General features: G+C 40.6%; 1 protein-coding gene across 1 annotated transcript in view; it reads left to right on the top strand.

The window, feature by feature from the left end:
• Positions 1 to 23113, top strand: part of CPZ (carboxypeptidase Z) — a 34097-nt gene extending 10984 nt beyond the window's left edge. Inside the window, exons 2-11 of the mRNA XM_054295486.1 lie at positions 1064 to 1087; positions 2017 to 2391; positions 3299 to 3511; positions 5559 to 5755; positions 6693 to 6854; positions 12591 to 12749; positions 16817 to 16952; positions 18033 to 18172; positions 20811 to 20910; positions 22758 to 23113. Of these exons, the coding sequence (XP_054151461.1) occupies positions 1064 to 1087; positions 2017 to 2391; positions 3299 to 3511; positions 5559 to 5755; positions 6693 to 6854; positions 12591 to 12749; positions 16817 to 16952; positions 18033 to 18172; positions 20811 to 20910; positions 22758 to 23113 (1862 nt within the window). The remainder of the gene's footprint in view (positions 1 to 1063; positions 1088 to 2016; positions 2392 to 3298; positions 3512 to 5558; positions 5756 to 6692; positions 6855 to 12590; positions 12750 to 16816; positions 16953 to 18032; positions 18173 to 20810; positions 20911 to 22757) is intronic.
• Positions 23114 to 24647: the final 1534 nt, after the last annotated feature.

Here is a 24647-nt window from a genome sequence, read left to right as displayed (position 1 = left end):
AGCAGGAAAAAAGGAAAACATAATGAATTTGGTCTTGTGAGGATAAATGCTCAATTTACTGAGCAAGAAGCTGGGATGCCTGTCCCCCCAGTGAGAGCAAGAAGAAATAGCAATAGAAGAGATCCGCAGTACGCCACAAGAAAGGTGAACCTGGGGGTGTTCAGGCTGGCACAGAGAGATTTAGCTCCTGTGAGGCACTGGTGAAACCAGCTCCAATATCTTGGCACAAATATGTTTCTTTAGCTGCCAGTATTGGAGAAGGACAGGACAGAATTGTTGGCTACAGGAGCAAAAGAAGCAATTGATGACCAATTGATGGTCACCACACCATGCTCCTTCAAAATCAAGAGAGCATCATTTATTTGACCTAATAAACAAAAAGCAGAGGAGATCTGTTGGCTCTTTTCTAACACAGTGTGAAGGAATGCACCAGGGAATGAGAGCTACTTAAGCTAAAGGACAATGCTGGCACAACAACAATGGATATAAACTGGCCACAAATACTTTTAAGCAGGAAATTAAAACGCAATTTCTGGCCGTTAGAAGAGTGATCTTTTGGAAAAGCTTTCCTGTGAGAGTAGTTGGGCAGGGAAATAATTAGCTTTAAGATATTATTGTGATAAAACCCAACTGCTAGAGATACAATTAAGTAGGATGAGGAAGGAATAAAGTCCCCTCATATCTACCAAAGGCTGGATTGCTTTAACATGAAAGGTATCCACAACATTATAAGGGACAAAAATATCTTTTAGAGGAGATTGATAAAACACCTTGATATGTACAGGACTCATATGGACTTTTAGACTAACCAGATTAAAAAACACCTAGGTTTTGATAAGTGAAATTTCCTAGGCACCTAACTGTGTGTGGATGAGGGGCAATGGGGTTTCTCAGCTGAGCCTATTCTGTGATTCTGTGATATGTGCCTGCTGGGAATATATGCTTGTTCCTGGTATGGCTCAGTCTGAGCTGCAGCAGATACCAGATCAGACAACTCCTAACACAAAGGAGGAACCATGTGTACCCACCCTGTAATGATTTTTCTTTTTCTCTTTATTTACAGGTCAATGTCAAACTGTACAGAAAGGTATGAAGTGTCTTTCCTTGCTGTTCTTGGAGAACCTCAAAACCATAAGTATTCCTTCATAATTTCCTGACAAGTGTACTCATTTTGGTGCTACAGTGGGCTTTCTCACAAGAGAAATGTGCTTTTTCATGCAGTGCAGTATTTTGCTGCTGTGATAACAGTGTTTCTTACCAGCCAGAATCATTACCAAGAGAAGGACACTCAAATGTAGGCCCATTACTTTAACAGCCAGTAATTTTATGAAGAGATGTCTTTCTATTACTCTTTTCCACTTCTAAGTGGATTGAGAGTGTTATCAACACTTATCTTTCCTAAGACCTCCTAACCTGATTCATTAAAATGTATTGGGTTTATGAGAATATACATGTAATCATATTATGGGTTTGCTTGCCTGTGAGTTAAGCGCCAGAAGAACTTTTCATGTCTGGGCAATTTCAATCAAACTTCGTGGAGGGTCTGCAGTTTCAGAGGTATTAAATTCTACAAATTTTGTGGGCCAAGCAGGGGAAAGAGGTAACTTAGCATTCCCCACTAAAGAGGAAAACCTATAGGATCTCACATCTACTCAGGGAATCCATATGATTATTCAAGGACAGGTGAGAGAGTGATATCACAAATACACTTTTATTCAGGAATCTGAGTTTTTCTCAGCAAAAACTGAAAAAATTAAATCAGCAAATTCCTACCTTTCTCTTAGTAATTCTCTGGTCAAATCCCTAAACTCAATTTATATCTCCAGAAGCAAGCATGCTTCCCATCATCTTTCTATATGTGGTTTCAAACATGCAATTCAGTTTGCAAACTATTCCCAGCCTACTTGACAGCTAAAGAAATAAGTTTGTTTGACATAGTATTTGTTACGTTCTCTTTGTCTACTCAGAATATGAGTGAAGAAAATTATTTTTCCTGAGTTCATCTCCTTTTCACAGCAAAATGCGTGGATATTGCCCTGAGTTCTTGTACTGATGTTGCCTACACTCAAATGGTGTATCCCAACTTTCTGGATCAGAAGTCTCGAGAAGTGATTGAGTACAGCTCTGAGTACCTGCTCATCAGCGTGCTGCACAACCTGCTCCAGGGGGAATGCAACCCCGACCTGAGGCTCCTGGGCTGCTCAGTGCTGGCCCCACAGTGTGAAAAGGACAATGTCATAAAGCCTTGCAGGCATGTCTGTGAGAACCTCAAGAAGAATTGCCTCCCTGCCTTTGATGCAATAGACATGGCCTGGCCCTACTTCTTAGACTGTGACCGCTTCTTCGCTGGGGAGGAAGAGGGGTGCTTCGACCCGCTGGCCAAGCTGAGAGGTGAGGAGGGAGGGAGGGAGGGAAGGCAGGAAGGCAGGAAGGCAGGAAGGCAGGAAGGCAGGAAGGAAGGCAGGAAGGAAGGAAGGAAGGCAGGAAGGAAGGAAGGAAGGAAGGAAGGAAGGAAGGAAGGAAGGAAGGAAGGAAGGAAGGAAGGAAGCTCTGCTGGCACACCTTGTCTGCATGGGGAGGGTCACGTCTCACTCAGCTTGACTTATCCATGGCACACAACCTCTTCATTTGTCATCTCAGTGTGCTTTGTAGAGACCTGTAATTTTGTGTCATTAATTTTGTTCAACCTCTTTAAAAGACTTAATTAAACTGTGCTGAAGAAGTATCTATTTCTCCCCCTCATTTAAAAAGAGCATCAAGACAGGCAGCTCAGAGCAAGATTTGCATGCATTTAGATAATCCCTGTCCTGTGTGATAGCTGTCTATATATTTGAACTATTTTATTTAAAAACTGAAACTTTAGTGCACTTATAAATCTATGACTACCTGTCAAGCTTAACAGCTCATTAAAATATTCTCATTAATGATTGTCTCAGATTTTTGTTTGGATGAAGGTACAGATAGCTGAAGACAGATGAATCATAAAAAATAAAGATTCACCAAATTTAAAGGGAAAAATCTGCACAATTTGTTACTGAAATGAGCTAGCATACCAAAGGTCAAATTTAACTGGAGATTGAACAAATATTTGTTAGTATGCATATGCATTAGTAGGATCAAAAAAAAAAAAAAAAGTCACAATAAAGTGTAGGATGTACTACATACATTTAAGGTTTTGATTGCAGCTTTATTTTCTATAATTCTTTTACTTATAAAGATAATTTGAAAAAAAGTTCAGGGTTTCATACAATCCTCTGAGCATTATGGTTTTAAACACTGTTATGATTTTTCATTGCAGGAGAAGTAGATGCTGAGGAAGATTTGCCTTCAGACTTGCCAGCAACTTTTATTCAGTTCAAACACCACTCCTATTCCCAAATGGTGAGCACTCTGAAGAAGACTGCCTCGAGGTGCTCCCACATTGCCACCACTTACAGCATCGGCCGCAGCTTTGAGGGGAAGGATCTTTTTGTGATTGAGTTTTCAACCAAGCCTGGACACCATGAACTGCGTGAGTTTGATCAGTGCTGCTGCAGGGAGAGCAGATTGTTCAAGTGAAAACAGGCCCTGTTACTGGGACATCTCCTAAACTCTAAAAGGCCTTGACTCCAAAACATTTCTCCTCCCTTGGGTTCCTGAGTTGCACTGATGATGATTCCTTGTAGCAATTACAAGGAATACCCAGCAGCAATTTCTTACTGTTTTGAGCTCTGTGCATGACCATGCTTGGTAATGCTGTTCCTTGTATCACTGTGTATTTGGCTGCAGTGATATCACTGTTATTTATTTGTGCCCAATGCACAAATTTGAGATACTCTGTTACTGACTTGCCCTCCCTATCATCTACCACTTCCTCACTGTCCTTCACATCCTAAAATACACAAGTCTTCTGAGAAGGTCTCAGGTAGAGAAGGACATTGACATTGAAAAGGGATGAGTCAGCACAGAAAACAATCCTCCTGAACAGAGATTCAGTCAGTACTATACCTGTCAGTTGGTGATAACAGGAATTTACGTTATCATAGCTCCTGAACAGATTTTATTATACCATTTATAGGTGCTAATATGTACATTAGGACATGACTCCTCACAAATTTTCTGCAGAGGGAAACACTACAAATCTCTGTTTTGTAGTTTCATTACTAAGAGAGCAAGGGCCAGACTTTTAAGTGTTTTAAATTCTTCACAAAGCAGATAACTTTCTAGGGCAGAATTCGGTACTGTTTTCCAATTACTGGCTCCCAGGTCAAAAATTATACTTGTCTAGATTTGGTGGATTGCTATGGCCATTGCTGAGAGCCTCAGATTGCTTCTCATGAGAAGAACTCCAGCATCGGCACAGCCTCAGCAGTGTGGCAGAACTGAACTACATCTGACCTAATACTTTATTGAGATTATGGTCTCAGGTCAGGCTACTGTGTCCTCTATGTGCTGTGCTGCCCACAGAGGGGACTCAGAGAGGACAGCAGAGACTGGTCACTTTGTTTACTCTCAGCTGTGCTGCCCTGTGTGGTCTAGAGGTATTTTGAGGTGCCTTTAAACTTAATCAGGTCCCAGCAGATGTCATTAACAGAGCAAAGATCTACGTTACATTCTCCTGGCCTATCACCCTTTGTCTCTTTTTCAAAGATAATAAGTTGCAGGTGTCTTTTTGAGCGTTTACTCCATTTGCCAGGAAAACACAAAGCCTATGAATCAGGCTTTTAAATGAGAACTGTGATATGGCATGATAAAAGATGGTAGTTTAACACATTTCCTAGCATTTTTCTCTAAATCTATTGCTTCATGCTGCTCGGACACCATAAAAGGAGGTAGAAATAGGTCTAGAGCTGCAGATTTTACCAGCCTGAGCAAGTGGCATAATAGCTCTGTGCCAGGCTCCCTCCAGTGTCTAGTGCTCAAGGCTGGCCAGGATCAAAGGCAAAGATGAAGGGATAGGCAGGAAAAGGTGTCTCCAAAGTGCACTTATTTTCTACTTTCCATTAGTCTGTAAGGAAGGATGGAAACTGAGATAATAACTACAGAGAATTGCAAAGTTATGTGTTTCTAATAGGCTTATTCCAGGGCTATTTAGCCTGAAAGCCCCCTTTTTATGCATAACCCAACTTCTTTCCTAAATAAAGGGTAATATATTACATATCTGCAAGTGGTTTCTAGGATCTGTGACAAAATAAGGCATTGAAGCCCCCCAAGGTAGCTCAGAGTGCCAGGGTTGTGTTTTGTTCCTCTGCAGCCATGGCTTGATGTTTTTGTTTTCAGCATCCTTTGCTCACAATTAATGATGACTGTAGCAAAAGCTCAGAGCAACGATCACCTCTTATGGTATGGAATCCTAATAGTTTGGAGTTAACTTTATTTTACACTATTTAAACTGTTGCTGAACTGGTGTTTAATGGAGAGAAGTTCACCTAGAACTGCTGTGCTATTTGCAGGAACGTGTGCGTGTATTTAGTGTAAATAAAACTTTGACTCATGAGTAAGCAACTTGGATCAGTCTGATTTTGGAAGCCACTCATGTATAATGAAATTAATGCATCTCATTATTTGACATTCCACAGTCAAGCCAGAATTTAAGTACATTGGCAACATGCACGGAAATGAAGTTGTGGGGAAGGAGCTGCTGATATACCTCGCTCAGTATCTGTGCTCAGAATATCTTCTCGGGAACCCTCGCGTCCAGGCCTTGATCAACAACACCAGAATTCATCTCCTGCCCTCACTCAATCCTGATGGGTATGAACTGGCTGCAGAAGAGGTAAAAGTTTTATTATAAGGAGATGTTCAGGCCTTTGTGTTTCTATAATTCTTCATGGGAAAGAACAAACGGAGAGGGGATGTCATGTAAAGGTGGGAACACTAATAATTGACTGCCAGAATCCCAGGTAGGTTTGGTGGTGCATTGCTTTTCAAAGATGATGTGAACAAAACTAGGAGGAAATCAGAGCCATATTTGTCAGTTTTGCTGCCTGCATGTGATGATGTAGGAATGACTGTGTTACTTTTTCACACACTTAGCACTCTCTGCTATCAGTTCTAGAACAAAATGCCTGACTCACTATAATGACTTACATTGTTTTATAAGGCAATCCAGTCTAATAACATGCTCATGTTCTCCCTCTTTTAAATCTGTAGGCATAATGAAATGTGAATATTTTCTGTATTGTCAAAGTTTCATAATGGATGGCAGTTTTCAGAGATCAGCTCATGTCTGATGGAGACCTGTGAAAACTAAGATTCTATTATTTGTTACCTGACATTCTTATTTCCCCCTCTCTCTTTTCTCTACCACCACTAGCATGAAATTAGACCTTTTTTCTCTATTTTTGCTCATGTGGTGAGCTCTGTCCATTGTATGAGTCTGGGGTTATTGCACTCTGCCTCATCCTGTCTTGGGGCATCAGCTGTATTTTCTTTTTCTCCTCTAACCCACTCTGCATGCTGCTCTGAGCAAGAGGCTCCTGTGTTCCTCTCATGAGTCACATCACTGGTGAGTGAAACACTTCCTGAGTGCTAGTTAGTGCATTAATATTCATGGGGACAAAATGTGATTAATTAATAAGCGTGGGTTTTTTAACAGTACAGACATTTTCAGTTTACTTCTTTTAAAACTTCCCTTTGATTAATCAATTTCCACTAAGTGTTATTTTGAGACAGGGAGCTATTCTGAAATTGGCTTCTGTGCGACAAAATAGGGGGCTGGTTACAATGGATGGGTCATCGGACGACAAACAGCTCAGAACTTGGACCTGAACAGAAATTTCCCAGATTTGACATCTGAGGCTTACAGAAGAGCTGGGATTCGTGGGGCCCGTCTGGACCACATCCCCATTCCACAGTCCTACTGGTGGGGTAAGGTATGAATTACACATTTTATAAATCATTTCTACTGCAGAGCAGCTCAGGAGTTAAGAGACTGAGATTGCTTGTTCTCAAGTTATTTACTTGTAATTAGATTTTATAAGTAGGACTGAAGTGGACAGGCTCAGAATTGGCATGAAAATCATGGTGTAGGTCTGGCCAAAGAGGCAGGTGTCACAAATAGTTTGGAAAATTTGTGGACAATTTGAACTTTGCCGGTTTAGATTAAGAATAATGACTGTTATGAGGGGGTCACAAGTGCGTAATAATTCATCATTAGTGCTTTAAACTGTGATGCCTGTTAAAGCCTTTTGTGGATTTGGTTGTCATTGCACCAAGTCCTGCACAGGTCTGATGCAATAGGAGTTTCTGCCATGGAAAACGTACAAAGGCTGCATGCAAAGCTGTATGGTGTCATCTTCCATTAAGAGTGGATGTTTATAAATGACTGTAACCATATGGAGCAGTGGAAACAGCCAGTCGAGCTGCAGAGGTGCTGGGAGGGAAAGTTGCTGCTGCAGAGGTCAGAGCAGGATGGAGGCAGCACTACAGGGCCTCACACTCATCATCACTAAGCTCTGTGTGATGTCAGGAATGCAAAGCTCAGCCCTACCTGAGTTGCTGGCAGACCAGCAGCCCCCAGCACAACTCTAACTGGACCTTAGCTGCCCTTGAAGGAGGAATCACAGGAAGCCAAATCAGTAGTTCACATATTGGGAGCTCTGCTTTTCTCCTACTTTTAAACTAATTGTATTCTGATTCAATATTTATTGTTGCCACAAAGCCTCAGACAGGTGGGGAACAGGATTGTTTCATCTGGTGTCAGCAGAAGATTTGAGAGATCATGCTCCAGGTTCCTACTCTGCTGCAGGTGGTCTTATGTAAAGCCAGGTCTGAATCCCAAAGGCATCCCTGATGCTACCCCAGTGTTCTGGTACCCCATTTCACAGTAGTAAAATCTAGATAAAAGCACCTCATTTCCTCAGGATAATGTGCAGATACAGATCCAAGGCTGTAAGAGGCTCAGTAATGCACAGTGTATTAGACCACTAATTTCTGCCATAATTAAGCTCAAGTAGTTTATTCTATTTTTGCATGTAATCATAGATCCCAGATTGTGGCACTGAATTTATGCATGGTTATAAGGTCACAAGCTTAGTTGTTTTCAACTTTTGACTGAATAATAACAGATAACAGCAAGCTATGTAAATGCAAGTGGAGATCAGAGCCTCAGATGGCAAAGAAAGGTTGAGAGCTGTGGAGCAGAGCCTAAGGCCAAATGGAAATAACAGGTAGAGAAAAAGAGAGGATATTAGGGGAAAAGTCAGAGAGATTCTGATTCACCTCTGTGCTGAGTTTCCCTAGTGGGATGCCAGGTGCCCACCAAAGCCACTCTATCACTCTCCTCCTCAGCTGGACAGGGGACAGAAAATATAACTAAAAGCTCATGGGTCAAGATAAAGACAGGGAGAAATTGCTCACTAATTAACATCAGATGCAAAAAAGATTGAACTTGAGGAAAATTATTTATATCTATTTTATTTATTATGAATCGAATCAGAGTAGACTAATGAGAAATCTTAAAAACACTTTTCCCCCACCTCTGCTTTCTTCCCAGGCTTAATTTTGCAGCTAAATTCCATACCTGCTTCCCCACTGTGGTGCAGAGGAACTGGAAATAGGGGCTGTGGTCAGTTCATCCCTCATTATCTATGGTACTCCTTCCACCTGAGAGGAAGGGCTCCTGAGACCCTTCCCCTGTTCCAACATGGGAAGGAAAGGATGGAGATCTTCCTTCAGCCATGTGCTCCCTCTCTCTGTGTGTCCAGAGATGCAGGGTTGAGGACCCAGGCAACACTGAGGAAGGACAAATGTATCTTTGACCCCCATTTTTTTGCCAGTGCCTGGTGCAAACTGTGAGCTTGTCCCTGTAACTCTGGATTTCCTGGCTCTAACCTCCTCTCTCTCCAAGTCCTGCTTCTGCCCTGGTTCTTCTGCTGACCTGTGAGAGAGATGGTAGTGGCAGGCAGCCACTTGCAGAAGCCATCTTTACAACCATGTATTTATCTTCCATAAACACTGTGTAACATCACAGCAGCTTACAGAGGGAAGGGTGGAGGCAGCCCAACATTGCTCTCACAGTTACTACCACAGCTCTGCCCCAGCTGCAGCATCTCCCTGGGTTATCTGTCACAGACAAGGGGCAGAGAACCTTGGCACACAACCACCCCATCCCACCTGAGCTGTACCTCAGTGGGTGTGGACCTGGGGCTACAAATACAGCACTTCTCCTGCAAACCTTTTCTTGTTTTAAAGAAGAAATAAGATGGCCATCCATCCTCAGAGCACTGAAACTCAGGGAACTGCTAGGTGCTCTCCTGGCCCCAAAGCTGGTCCTCACATAAAAAACCCTCAAACATCTCCAAATCCATATGCCTTACAGAGCACCTGAGGGAACCAGGCCTGTGGCCTTAGTGGCACCACAAAATCTCCTTGCCAACTGCAATTTCCTATGGTTCACAAACCTGGCAGTAAGTGCTCTCCCAGCCCTGTGTCTCCTGTGCTGATGGTATCACAGGACTGCCAAATCAGCTGTCCCTCAATGACCTTCAGTTCTGTCAGGCAGATGAGCCCATGGCTCTTACAGTGGTGCTTTGTGTATGCAGGAGCATTAGGTTGAATGTTTCAACATCAGCCTCTCCCCTTTCATTTACTTAACAGTGTTTGTTACCTGCCTTATTAAAGTAATTACCTGAGTGCTGCAGGGCATTGTACAAAGATCAGGAAGCAGAAAGTGAGCTCTCAGCCAGAGCTCCTGCTCCCCAAAAGCCTGGCTTCATTCAGAGTGTTTTGTTCCCCTCTTTTATGAATTATTGTAATAAGTGGTCTGAGGGCTCAGACAAACCTCAGGCTACATCTCAAATATAGCTCAATTGTCTTGGTTCAAACAGAATTCGGAAGTCTATGCCCGTGGAGGCTGGCATACTCTTTAAGAAAATTAGTCTGGCTGCTTTTTAAAGGGAGAAAAAAAATCTTTGAAAGCCATGGAGACAGTGACTAATTGCAGTATAATTGAAGAAATGAGATTCAGGTTTAGAAAGGGTAGTAGCCCTCTCTGTCCTCATGCAGAAATAATTTCCCTGTTTTCTAGTTGTGCTCTGAATTGTTCTTGTGAGATGGATACTTTAAAATTGATCTCATCTAACTTAAAAGCAAAAGCCCTCGTGAAAAAAAAAAAAAATTGACTCCACAAAACCCGCATTAAAGGAGAAGTCAAAGGCCAGAGTGGCATAGATAACACCTGCTATCATCCAGTGGAGCTGAACCAAATATGCTCATTTACTGAAATGGTATTAGGGTAAAAATAGTGACATTGAAACTCCTGTTTTTTCACAACATTGACTTCAGTAGGACACTGGCTCTGTGAGACAGCACTGTCATGGGGCTTATGCAAGTATCTGCTTAGCCAGTTGTCTGATCAGGATGAAGGACTGAAACCAGGAACTCTCAAATAAAACTGTGTATTTTACCCTTGTTCACTGAATTGCAGAAGCAACTTAAAAATCATATCAAGGCCCAAGGCTGATGTTTGAAAGCAGGGCTGATGCTGTGTCAGGCAGGGCCTCTCTGGCCGGGCAGCAGGAGCTGGGGCAGCTGCAGCAGGGCCGGGAGCTGATGAGATTTTGGGGCAGCAACCTCCTCAGAAGGGCTGGTGCTATGGACTTGGAAGGTGTGAGCTTGTTCCAGGTGCTCAACCACCCTGAGAAACTCCCAAAGTGTCCAATCCACGGGGCAGGCAGTGACACTTACAGTCCCTTACAAGCCCTCAGGGGTCTTCTCTTCAGAAGAGAGGGGCTCAGAGGATGAGCTTCCAGGGTGCCGGTGGAAGTGGCTGGTTCAGTCCAAAGCACTGCTGGGATAAAGGTCATGATCAGCTCATCCCAGGGCACTGTACAAAGGCCAGAAAAACAAAGCCTTTGGTGCAGATAGCATTCTTTGGACAGTGCCATATTTCTTCTTAGGAAGCCTGGGGTCTACTTTCTTCTCCCACTTCTGGATTGTGTGAGACTGCTAAACGTCCTTTCCTTTTGGAATGCCCTTTATCTGCATTTTTTAATAATTTTTTCCATGTCATGCCCTTCCTGGAAAGTCTGTGTTTAATCTTCCCTATTATGTAAAAAACTTTGATTAGGCTTCTGGTGTGCAAAGTGCATTCTGTGTTCCTCAGTTGATCAGACTTTACCTGTTACATCCCATTTTTTAAGTCGCCTCTTTAAAATGCGGAAGTTGAAAGTTACAGAGTAGCATTTATCTCAGCTGCAGAAGGGCATTTTAAGGAAACCCAAACACTAGAAAGACTAATTTAAAAACGATGCCATCTATAGGGAGGTAGTCTCCTGCATGGTCAGGAGCAGACAGGGAAATATCTTCTTAAATCATTCCAGGTAAAACTATGTTTAGATGTGGCTTTTTCCTTGGTTTTCTGCCTCATTGATGGAGCTATAATACATGTATTGTGCATCTTCACAGTGTTTTTCTGTGCTCTACCCCTGGGTTTGTGGATCCCCAAAGGTTTTTTTTAATAGTAGATTAGGGACTGATCCAAAGAAAACAGGAATTACTATTGTTGAAACGCAAGTATATAGATCTTTAGGGGCTTTATTGAGTTGATTGTGTAGTTTTTTTCTTGTTTGTTCTGGATGTTTTTTCCCTGCATGCTGTTAGTCACCAGTGCTCTGGAGCCCTGGCTGCCTGGTTTTCTCAGTGCTGTGTCAAAGCAAAGGGTGACAAACAATCCCTAAAGCAGCCCTAAATAGATGCTGGATTAACTTCATTATAACAGGTATTTCTCATTTTTATGAAACCTGCATACCTGCAGTGGTGCAAGGTCCAGATAAGCAGCCTCTGTCCTCCTCAGGTTTTCCCCAGGTAACTTCCCCCAGCTGCCAGGAAAGGAACCTCAGCTCTCCGGGGGCACTGGCGTGAGTCTGGGCTTGCAGGGACCGGCCACCAGATGCCACTGTTATCCCTAAGAATGAACCAACACCGGAGCAGGTCCCGCTCATCACTCCTCAGAAACGGAGTGAAGGAGCCTCCTGCATGCCGGGTGCCTGAACATCTCTTAGAGTCTGCTGCCCTCTCCTTTGGCCGCTGTTACTGAGGGGGGACTGTCAAAAACATCTAGATTTGGTGACTTATCTGCCACAGTTCACTGCAAGCTAATTGCAGGCATTGCTGTGCTTTATACGTATCAGTTTTCATTTATTTACGGATTATCCTGCACCTAAGGATAGCAAATGCATTTTCAACAAGGGTTGAGAATTGCAAATTTATCCCCCTATTCCAGATGATCCATTCAAAGTTAATCCTGTTGATTCAGAAATGAAATTAGATAGGGAATTAGGTAAGTAATGATGAAATGCCACAAATTTTCCAGCCTAAAGTATCATAATCTGAAAATGTCACTGTAATGAAAAGTTTCTTCCTCTGTCAAATGCTCTCTTTCCTTTTTTGTTCCATTTTTTCCACAGTGAACAATGTGTATCATCCATTCCCTGGAGAAAACTGATTTTCTTCCCCCAGTAACTTTTGGGCTGGAAGAGCCAAAGAGCTTCAACATTCTCCTTTTGACACATTCTCTTCTCCATTGGGCTTAATCCTGCACAAGATCAAATCCCTTTGGAATTACATGGCTAGTCATAGCTTTTTTTTTTTTTTCTCCTGGATTTCAGGTGGCCCCTGAGACAAAAGCAGTCATGAAGTGGTTGAGGTCTATCCCATTTGTGCTGTCTGCCAGCCTGCATGGGGGTGAGCTAGTTGTGACCTATCCTTATGACTATTCAAGGCATCCTATGGAGGAAAAAATGTTCTCCCCTACACCTGATGAGAAGGTAATGTTGCTTTTGCGGGGTTAGGATGTTGGTTCCATTTGTGGAACTACGGAAATATTTTATTTTAATAAGTAACAAACTTTAATTCATTTATATCATGTACATATGTGGGTATATGTATGCCTTTATGTATTAAATATGTATAAATAACATATTTATAGACATAATCCAGATATATATATATATGTATGTATATATATGTATTCAACATGATATCAGCTCATTTGGATAGAGCTGATTCTAATAATGCCAAGGTCAAGTGCTCAATCCCCACAGAGGCCTTTCACTTAAGACTTGGACTTGATGATCCTTGTGGATTCCTTCCAACTCAAAATATTGCATGACTCTAATTTATACACTTACTTAATGTACTTTAAAAAATAGGATTGTTAACTCTCTATCAGCTTGGTCTGGAAAGATTTACCTATCTTTTGTGAGGTCAGATAAGGTTTCATAAAGCACAGATTAGGAAAATCCACATTTTAATTTTTAAAGGGAGCCTTTAATTTTTAAAGGCTGTGATATTTTTACCAGTGGTTTCCAGAAGAAAAGGAACAAGCCTGACCAGGAGTGTTATTTTCCTTTGGAATCCATAAGGAGTGAAAGGAAAAAAGACTTGTTGCCATATGGTGGCAGCCTTGTAACATTTATTCCAGGTCAGATGAATGGGATTGGTTCTCCCTCTTGTCCCTGAAAAGTTCCTCATTTGGGACTCACTGTAAATCTTCTGTGAAATTTTTTGCCATCTTTCCTATTTCCCTTCGGCTTCCTCAATCTAGTATTCATTGCTGACATGCCCACCAGGAGAACAGCTAGCTTTTCAGCCTGCTAGCTGAGCTAAAAATGTCTGTGGCCTCTTAAGAAAAGTGGTTCTTTATATAAACAAAGAACAGTTGAAAATAGTCAGAAGTTGATCTTTGACTTGAAGCATCCTTTATCTTTGAGCATATCTCTAGGCTGACTTCTTCTGAAATGGCAGTTCTCACTAACACATATTAAATATTTAAAGATGTATGACTGTTAAACATTTTCTGTATCAATCCATTTCTTCTGAGCTGCACAATGCCTAGTGACTATGTATGTATGAAAATGATTTAGCAGTAAAATTAACCAGGCACTGCACAGCAACAAGCCTGTGTAAGAAATATCTGTTGGGTGCTAATGCAAGCTGCAGAACCTCTTGCTGAGGACTGGGGGAAATAATAAAATTGTGCTTTTACATCCCACTGCCTGGGCTAGGGCTATCCTATGCATAGGTGGTGAAGGAATATTGCCATGTGTGCTTCATCAAGCAGTTCACCCCTGGAATGGAAGTACAGCAGTACTTCCATCATTTCCACTCAGGGACAGCACGTGTATTTCGAGTGGAAGTATACAGCCACACAGACAAAGGTCTTTATCCCAGTGTAAGTGCACAGCTGGACAAACCCTAATGGCTCTCCTGGCTTGCAGCACAGGGACACGGAACCCTATACAGGTGACTGCTGCATAGTCAGTGACTGCAAAATCTGGGAATTTGGCTGCAAATCTGGAAGCTTAGAACATGCAGGGGAGGGCTGGGGATGTCTTCAGTGAAAAACTGATTTTTCAAATGACAGCACAAGAAACCTTAACAGCCCTGTTAGTATCACTTGAAATTTTTCCCAGAAATATATAAAACCTGTACCAATGAAGTGGCCTGCATTTAAATGCATTAAAATGTTCTACAGCTGCTGCTGTCAGGGAACCTGCATCCCAAAATACAGCAGTTTGGTTATCTGCCATACATTGGCCAAAACCATTGTTCTGAATGCTGACTTCCTACATTTTCTCTGCAAGGGGAAACTTGCAGACCAGGGTGAAATGCTGCAGAGCAGATGATAGCCAGATATTAAAAAATCAAATTTTGAGAAATATATTCAAAGCACGTTTCCCCATTTGAAAATGCATCTGTGCTTCCACCTCCGCATGTCCATCATGGTGCATGCATGGAAGCACAAGGATCCTCTCCTCTGTTCCACGACGCTGCAGATTTCAAGTCTTTTTTTGGCCTGCACCACAACCTGGGACTGTACTGACTGAGAGCAAGGAGTCTCAAAACTGGACCATGTCCTTACACTCACATTCTTGCATCTGGTTCAGCCCACCTCAAAACTTTCCCATATTTTGGGATTTGTGGAGATGGATGTTTTAATACTTTTTTTTTTTAACAAGAAACTGAATTGATGACTCTGCTCACCAGAGCAGAAAGGTCAACACCAAGTCAAGTTCACTCCCTTTGGTGAACTGAAACACTCCCCTCCCTCTGAAAAACCCAACCTGTGATGGTCAGTGGGGTAAAAGTGCTGGCTGAGGTAACAGCACTGACCTCACTTTGCTGAGTGAAGCCTCACACTGCCAAAGTCACAAGGATTCCTCTGGTTTTCCCCTTTTTGTTACTCTATATTATACCTAAAAATCTAAGTTTCCTTGAGGTCCATGACTTACTACTACATTAGCTTCTAAGTGATAACAAATGTATTGTTGTCCAGGAACTTTTTTCTTCCTCTTCTCACTACCACTGGCTTTCTTTTACTTGAACTATTGGCCAGGCAAAAGCCTTATGCCTCTTAGTGTGAAACAAGAGGAGGCTTGGTCACTGGAAATAGGACATCTGCAGATGTCTTTGTAAAAGGTGAGAATCATACTCCTAACTCACATAGTCACCTTCTAAACTTCATATCAAATATCTTCCATGGAACGTTCAGAAATGGAACCCAAATTCCTGTAGAAATTGAAGATATTGTGCCTGGCAATGAACTATTGTCAGTGAAATTTCTTCTTAACATATTTAATTAATTTCTATTTCTTTTCAGCAAAACTTTGAAGGACACAATTTGCTGGCCTGAGCAATATTGAGACACATAGAAACTTAAGGGAGTTGCAAAAGCATTTTATATTAAGTCTGAATTTTTGTTTCTGGTCATCAGAAGTATGTCAGCAATGTGTCTTTACGCTTACATTAAACTGTCTTTCCACCTTTCCTTGCTCACCTACCTGATCTCATAATTGGCTCAGCCATGTGATTATTAGAAACAATCACAAATATCAATCAATGTTGTGTGCCTAATCTTTTGGGTCTTTATCCTTGATGACAACACTAGGATAAAGCTTTAAGATCACTTCTAAAACTAGATTTTAGACACCAAACTTCTTGCACACACTGTCTTAAGCAATATGGAATGAAACTCATGATGATGAAAAGTAGTATCAAGTAGCACCTGATAACTGCTGTAATTTCAGTGTCGAAATCTGAGTCTTGCCTTAGCAAGATAAGGTCCAAATAGACAAAAAGGAGAAGGAGGGTTTTTATACAAAGTTGGAATAACCATTGGAGAAGAAGGGCAGGAACATGATTCAAATAAATGGTTTCTTCAGATAACTGCTCTTTCTTCTGTCTTCACTACATGTTCTGCCACTGTTCCTTTCTGCGTGGTGACTGCTCTGCTCTTCATCAGTGTCAACACTCTTTGGAAGTCAGTGGTGACATCCTGCATCATCACATCCTATCCTTCACTTTTTGGAATGGTTTCTGCCCCACACAGAAGGAGCTCTCTGAGATTAAACTGACAGGTTTTCCTGTGTGAGTGATAAATGCAAAGCAAATTGACACTGACTATTTTAAACAGCAGCATTCAGTGTGAAGATTTAATTGGGCCGAAGGGTAAAAAATAGCAAAAACTAAAACAAAACATAAAAGAAGCTTGAATTTAAATTTTAAAACCTGGGACCTGAAGTACAACCAAAAATGTCCTTTACTCCTGACCCAGGTGGCAGATTGAAACCAAGTATCAAAAAATCCATTGTTATTTAATATGTTGTCCCTGGGTAAATATATTGGAGTGAAGAGAAGAAACTCCAGAGAAGAAGACAAATCAAAATTTCTTAGCAACAAGCAAAACTTCCTTATAGAGCAGTTCATCCCCTCCTTCAGTCTCGAGGACACAGGGTGGCTTGTTGTCTGGACTGACAACAGCAATAGTTAACAATAGCAATGGCAAAGTGTTCAGTTTGTAAAAGCAAACATATTCCAATCATGTCTGTAACAGGTGTTCAAGATGCTGGCTAAAGCCTATGCAGATGCACACCCCGTCATCTCAGACCGGTCTGAGCTTCGCTGTGGTGGGAATTTTGTGAAACGTGGAGGTATTATAAATGGTGCTGAGTGGTACAGCTTCACTGGAGGTAAAACCACTTTACCATCATATCAAGTGAGGTAAAACCTCTATGTGACCTTTATAAGACACCAGGGTTTGAACAAAATGATTTTATTAATTTCAGTTTGGCTAAGGTCCTGCCCATGTAAAACATAATTTTTAGGGGATTTAAGTAGTAAGTCTATGTTGGTAATGTTTTTATGCCGTTAACATGGGATGCGTTCAACCCCAATGGGACTTGAGGAAAATTAACAAGTTATGCAAGGGTCACATTTGTCATACCATATATTATAATATTTTTATTTTTAAATCTGACATGTAGAAATAAATTCTTAATGCTATGCTCTCATTCCTTAGCTTCCTGAGTCTGAATCCATCTTGTAGGCAATGCATGTGCTGCTTCCTCATCTGTTTAAATAAATTTTTTCAGGGAAAACTACAACAGAGACAAACGTCCAAATCATTTGTGCTTCCGCTGTTAATTTGATTTCCCCAATAATAGTATTTTGTTTTCTTTAGAATTCCTTCAATACTGGCATGGATAAAATATCAGTGTTCATAAATTTTCAGCTGCGCTTCACTTGTGTTTTCCAATAGGACCCAGCTGGATCCCCAAATAATTATGTTGAAACTAGACATTTGGAATGCTTTAGGGCATGTGTGAGAATTAGGTTTAGATCTCTTTGGCTTACTTTCTTCCCAAAATTATATCCAATGTCTTTTGTACCAAAAGAGTTTTGAACATAATAATGGCAAAAGGTCATTTCTGTTCTGGTGACCCTTGGCAATCACCTCTGATACAGCCAATTATACAGTTACTGTAATTAACCAATCTTTATTGCTGTATTGCTACTTCTTGGCCAGGTGAATAATAATGTAAAATTATACTTTTTTGCCTGAAAGGAGTGTCATTGTCATTAGTTTTTATGGTTGAAACAAGCTATAGAATTCTGAATTTGTTGAACACTTTTTATATATTTGCAAGTGCTTTTTACAGTGTAATAACCGACATCCATTGGGACAGCATTCAGCTGGGTGCAGCAGCAAAGCTCCAGCTAAAAGCTACATGGCTGTTCATAAGCTGTCTTCTTTCTTTTTAAACCTGTAGGTATGGCAGATTTTAATTACCTTCACACAAATTGCTTTGAAGTTACCGTGGAGGTAGGATGTGAAAAGTTTCCTTTGGAGGAAGAACTGTTTACAATATGGCATGAAAATAAAGCTGCCCTTCTGAATTACATGGAAATGGTACTGCTCTGCTTTTACAGACCTTTTTGCTTTCTGTTTTTCTTTTTCATTCTTTGTCAAAATTAATTTCTTTGCTGTTTTCCTGGTTATCTCTCGAGATGATGCTGAATCAAAACCACACTCCTCCAGGGTCCCCAGTGCCTCAGTTTATCTGGCAGGACACACAGGTGGTATTTTGTCTATGCTGCAGAAGGGCTTGAGACTGAGGACTGTAAAGGCCTTGAAAATAGTGAGAAAGGGAATTATCTGCAAATGCTTTGGGGAGCATTATTCATCAACTGTGCAAAATTTTAGCACTAGAGAAAACCTTAACATTCAGAAAAGTATGAATCAACTTTCCTTTTGAAGACTAAAGCAAGAAGATCTGCTCTCCAGAGAGCTTCCTGAAATTTTCCTTTCCATATTCCATGTTTGTGTCCCAAACTCTACTGTCCCACAGCAAGAAATTTAGATTCAGCTAAAATCTTGCTAGAAATGCCATTTACACACGTTTGATCTTGATTTTTTTATGAAAGTAGTTTTTAAAAACCTAAAGCCAAATCTTCTAAAGGAAGAACTGTGTGTCTCTGAGCATTAAAGTGTGCCACTTAAATGTCATTTTTAATAATAAGTTTAAGCTCAGCAAAAACAAATACCTCACTGACAATAAGTAAGTGAGCACAGAAACAGAAGTTGCTCTTTCTCTCAGCCATTAGCAGATTAGCTTTCTGTCATGCCTTATTTTGATGGAGTATGCAGTAATTTAAAATTGTTAGGAGTGTTTTTATGGCCTTTCTAAGCAACCTCTTGCTACTTGTGGTAAGTATTATCATTCAATAAAGTCTGCAGTACAGACCACCAAACTCATTTCGTTTTACAGCTGTCTGATGAAAATGAGTTTTAGTGAATCCAAATGGAGCTGGGTTAAATCCATATATATTACAATTGAAGTCTTCAAGATGTAAAGATTTTATAGTGTGAGATACTGTAGAAGTCTGTGCTGGAAAAGCTTTTTGAGTAAATGCAGGACAGTAAGCAAAACAACTTTGCAGATAAGGATGACTGAATTACCCACGATAAGGATTAAGTCTGCCATAACCAATTCAAACTTTTCTTATTCTGATACATACCAGGCTATTTGGTGTGTGTACAAATATACTTGGCTCAACACACAGAAGTAGAATTCATTTTCCTAAACACTGATCTCTTCTCCCCATCCAAAGCAATATCAAAACACCCTGCCAAACTCACGTGACACCAATTTGAGGGAAAAATGAAAAATAGTACATTTAATAAAGCAAACCAAAGCAAGATTGAGAAAGAAATTTCAGTTTTGTAATTTTTATCCTGTCATGTTATAATAGCAAAATTAGTATTGAAGCTAGATGAGGTCATACAACTTTGAGTATGTCTGCACTGTAAATTGAATTTGAGTCCGAGATGACTCTTCTGACCATATTTACTTTCTATCCATATGATAAATCCCCAAGTTTGTACTGCAAAGCAAACTTCAGTGCTTCATTATAAGGGATAGTTTTCAAATCCTTATATTGAGTTGCTCCTAAACTTTCCAGTGAGTAGCTTAATTCAGTACATGGAACAGCTGCTTAACAAGAGCAGTGACAACACAGTCTCACCTTAAATTAAAAACTGCTCTCACTAGACTAGACTTATTTTTTTAAACTTTGTATTATCAACTACTGTAAAGTTGGATACTTTAATTATTATTTTTAAACATCTCTATATTCCAACAGAAAAGCAAATGTGCTTTTCCCATTGTTTTGATACTTTGTGCTTTTTTTCTATTCTTCTCTTGTGACAAGGATACTGAGAAAGGGAAAGTGAGTAGAAGAGAAAAGAGGAATTGGGGAAGTAAAGAAGCCAAGTTGGTCATAGCTGTTTATAGAAAAAATCAAAATGGAATTATTTTTCACTTAAAAAAGGTCATATACATTTCCAGATATAAAATATTTTAAATTTGGAACGCTGTAAAAAGAGAACCTTAAGAGGCCTAATGTTTCAATACTTTGAACATTTTTTGTTTTGTTTTATTTTATTGAACTTCCAGTATAGCTGTTAGTGCACCTCCTTGTATGAAAAAAATCACATTGCTCTTTAATTTGTCACCAAGCACATTTCTCAACAGCTCAAGCAGCTCAGTTCTGTGCTTGTAGAGAAGGGGAAATGGCTGTCATACACATTGCTGTCATGACATTCTGACAGGCAGTGAAGTGTAGGCAGCAGAGTGATGATGAGTCACAAGTACCTGAAGTGATGCCTTCACATTGTGTTCAGGGCACCAGATTGGTTTTGAAAGCCTTAACTTTTCATTTCTTTGTGGTTCTGTGTCTAGGGCAGACATTCAGAACAGTCCTTAAATACTGTGGTCACATCACAAGGTGCCAGTGATTTGTGCAGAGAAGGGTCTCTCCAAGCAGAGCCACATACCTGTCCTAAAAAAGCTCTGGTTCCATTTTCCCTTTCCCTCAGTCCCCTTGGACCTCCCTAAATAGGCCATGTGATCTGAAGGGGCATTATCTCCTGAGAGCCTCTGAATGGGGTGAATTTTTTGACAATTGCTTCCTCTCTACAAAGGTTTACTTGTGATGAGGAGGTGGTATTGCAGTGACTCCAATCTAACTCTGCTTTGCTTTGCCAGGTTCATCGGGGGATAAAAGGAATCGTGTCTGATAAGTTTGGCAACCCAATAAAAAATGCTCGTATTTCAGTCAGGGGCATTCAGCATGATGTCACCACAGGTAATATTTTTGGTTTAAGATTTTTCCTGGGGCAAGTTGAAAGTACTGAGAACTTCCCATGTTTGGTAGAAATGACACCTTAATGGAAAACTGAAGGCTCAGATGGGGGTTCTGTTCTGGAATAACAAGAGAGAAGACATGTTAAGCTGACTGCTAAGTCTGTCCTGTCTCTGGGATGATGGAGCTCATCATATGAAAAATTCCACCTGGAACAGTCTGCTGTCCACCCAAGATAATTTAGGAGAATATGGCAACAGCTCTGCTCAGGGGTTGTAACTCAGCATGTGGAGATATGGAACCTTGATGGAATAAGTTAGTTGAGATATTGTGAACATGTTGTGGGTAGTGCAGTAGAATCCCCTCTGATTTTCACAACTAGAATAATTGCAGAAATTGAAGGGTCCACAACTTCTCCTGTTCATGTGGAAACACATAAATATGTGCAATTTTTGGAACTATTATTATTAGAACATTGCATTATGTCCACTTTATACTTGTCACCAGCTGATAAACATATATTGGGGCATATACAACTGTTATTTTTCACAGTCATAAAGTTCTGAGCTCTTAGGCTGTCACTGAAATCAATGCTTTCTTTTTATTATTGATTTCAGTGAGAACAGGGTAGGCCATAGAAGTGCAAAATAGAAGATATGAATGGTTACATTTTGGTCTAATGATCGTTGTTGAATCAATTTGGAAAGCCAGAATGGCTTATAATGTAGTGGATGTTTTCCAGCTTTCAAAAAAACCAGTACTAGAGGGGATACAATAGTGGAGATGATGAAGATTATTGAGGCTGGTGGGAGACTCTGGCATGAATTAGAGTCTTTTTCAAACTTCTTCCCAGACAATGGCTTCCCATTGGCAGTGGACCTTTAAAAGATTAAGAATTAAAGAAAAATATGTTTACACTGTAGGAAAGAGGGTATTTGCTCTGAGTTAGGTGGGGTTAAAAATGTCATATGGTTAAAAAATTTTTTGATTTTAGTGTTAAAAAGAACTAAGAAATTCCATGAGAAACTAGTATTAAATGCAACACTAACTGAGCTAAGAGACTTGCCATTCAAAATAAAGGAAATATAAAATGAGGAATAAATTTTTCAGTTTTAAAGTTCCCTGCTTTTGCCTGCAGTGTCTAACCTTCAGCTGGAGGAAATTTACACCTGTTTTACACTAATGGCAATTTATACCAGCTGCAGCTCCAAGTCCATACATAGTCTTACATGCAAGAATGTCTGCAAAGGAATTGAATGTAATTTAATTAAAAGAGGGATTTCTTAGCTCCTCAGACATTCTAAATATATATATGTGTATATATTGCAGCCTGGACTCTGATTTTGCTTTCTTAAGTTTCACTTAGTTTTAAATTGATTTCTTTGGGAGTTATTCATTGTTCCCTTGGGAAAAGCAGCATGAAGGAAAGTGTCTTTTCGCTGTGATACAGAAACAGCAGGTAGGGACATTTTGTATGTGATTTTTACTCCATTACTTCCCAAGGGCCAAGTTTTCTTAAGTTTCACTTAGTTTTAAATTGATTTCTATGGGAGTTATTCCTTGTACCCTTGAGAAAAGCAGCATGAAGGAAAGCATCTCTTCCCTGTGATACAGAAACAGCAGGTAGTGACATTTTGTATGTGAATTTTACTCCATTAACTGCCAAGGGCCAACTTTTCACAGGCAAAGTCTCTTTTATGTTATCCAGTATTTGCCTTCAAACAGTTTCCAAAATCTGAGCTGCTTCCATGGCCCACCCCTTAGCTACCATCTGAGGTAGTGCGTGCAGCTACAGGGGCTGTGAGGTGAAAAACTGATCTTGGTTTTGTTGTGCCTGTCCCTTTCCCAAGCTGCTGATGGCGACTACTGGCGGCTCCTGCCTCCAGGGACGTTCATCATCAGCGCCCAGGCGCCGGGCTACAGCCGGGTGATGAAGAGGGTCACCATCCCCACCAGGATGAAGCAGGCCGGCCGTGTGGATTTCGTGCTGCGGCCTGCTGAGGCCTGGCCCAGCAAGCTGCTCCGGCGCTCCATGGAGGACGCCTACGACCCTCAGGACCCGCTGGAACTTTTTGACCCTCACGCCCAGCACAGGCAGGCCGAGGCTCGCGGAGGGTCCGCGGCAGGCAGGGAGAAGCCGTGGTGGTGGTCGTACTTCAGCTCCCTGGACCTGCACAAACCTCTGTGGCTGCTCAAGCAGCGCTGAGGGACGGATGGCGCCGCGCTCCGCACGGCTCGCTCCGCTGCCCTTCCAGACACCCGCGCTGCTCTTGGCAATATTTAAATGTTTCATTTGAAAATATAATATTAATTCAAGCACGCTTGCTTCTTTTGTTTTCTCTTCACACACAACTGAGTATATTCAAGTGGGCTTTTAAGTATTAAAAACAACGGTGCACATCCATTCAAAGGGCAGATTTTATGCAGGTTTTTCTTGGTAATGCTCTGTACTTCTGCCCATGTAGTTAATCATCACATTCATTATTTATTAGGTTCTAAGTACCTGCAGGAAAATATTCCTGATCCTTTAATGCATTTTTGTACATGTTTTAATACATTAATGATAACACACTAAAAACAACATTCAGAACCACTCAGAAAACTCCTTTATTTTCCTTTATTTTATAGCATATTAAGTTCATTACCTCTTCTAATAACAGCTCAAATATAGGTTCTTTTTTAAAATTTTTAAATGTTTTTACAAATTTAAAAATAAGCTTTTAATGTATTTAGCAAAATACTGGAAAATTCCTTTACTGCTGAAAATACATACTATAAATGTGTGTAGACGTAGAAAAATACTTGAGATAATTCATGAGGAATTTAGGTTCAAGTGTGACATATTACACTGAAGTTTTTAACATCATGCACTGTTCTGAGCCTATGTATACGTTAATGAAACTTGTAGACATCAAAGGAATCAAAGTTCTTTTCAAGATACTTGAGTAAAGTTCAATGAATAGTGGTCTTGCAAGATGCTGTCCTCTCTCAAATATCAGATGCAATGGATTTTTTAAGGTGATATTAAAGAAAAGTCCTTGATTTTGATGAAACACATAGGCTCACACCTCCTTTTAGCCTGGACTGTTAATGAACTCCCTATACAGACTGTATTTCCTCCTCTAAATGCCACAGTGCTTGAATGGTGTGATTGTTGGAGCTGATTTACTTTCTGCAGGAGCTGCTGGATTAGCTGTGTGGATTGCCTTATGAGTTCCAAAAACTTTTTTTGCTCATCTTAGATAAAGCAGCCCCATTGCATGAGCCCCATAGTCCACATGCACATATCTCATTCTGTAGCTTCCTAGGAAGACCGAAGAGATGAATGATTTTAATTCTGCAACCAGATGCTGCACATGGCTAAGTACTTTATTCCCAGTTGTAATCTGATTGAAGTTAGGAGTCTGTTATTCATGTGCTTGGATGTCTGCAGGACTGGAGACTATGTTAAAATGAAAGAAAATAATTTCAGAGCATTAACAAAAAGTAATTATATGGGAGTGAATGTACTGCATGCACATGGGTAAGTGTTCCTTGCCCAGGCTTGCCAAGTTAAAGGAACTCTGAACCCTAAATATGCCAAAGAAAATTGAGCAGGAGATACACCTCCAGACTTTATTTCCAGTAATAGGTATTACTACTCTTTTTTTTGGTCATTTTTTTTCAAAGCCAGCTTCCTGTGAAAACAGTGGTGAAGCTAACAAAATCAGAACAATATGCTAAATTGCTAAGTATTAGCT

This window comes from Melozone crissalis, unplaced genomic scaffold, assembly GCF_028551555.1.
Source record: "Melozone crissalis strain CALT ecotype California unplaced genomic scaffold, PUWL_Pcris_2 ptg000006l_1, whole genome shotgun sequence".
Taxonomy (NCBI): domain Eukaryota; kingdom Metazoa; phylum Chordata; class Aves; order Passeriformes; family Passerellidae; genus Melozone; species Melozone crissalis.
Note: the sequence above shows the minus strand (reverse complement) of the source record. Positions and strands in the feature narration are given on the sequence as shown.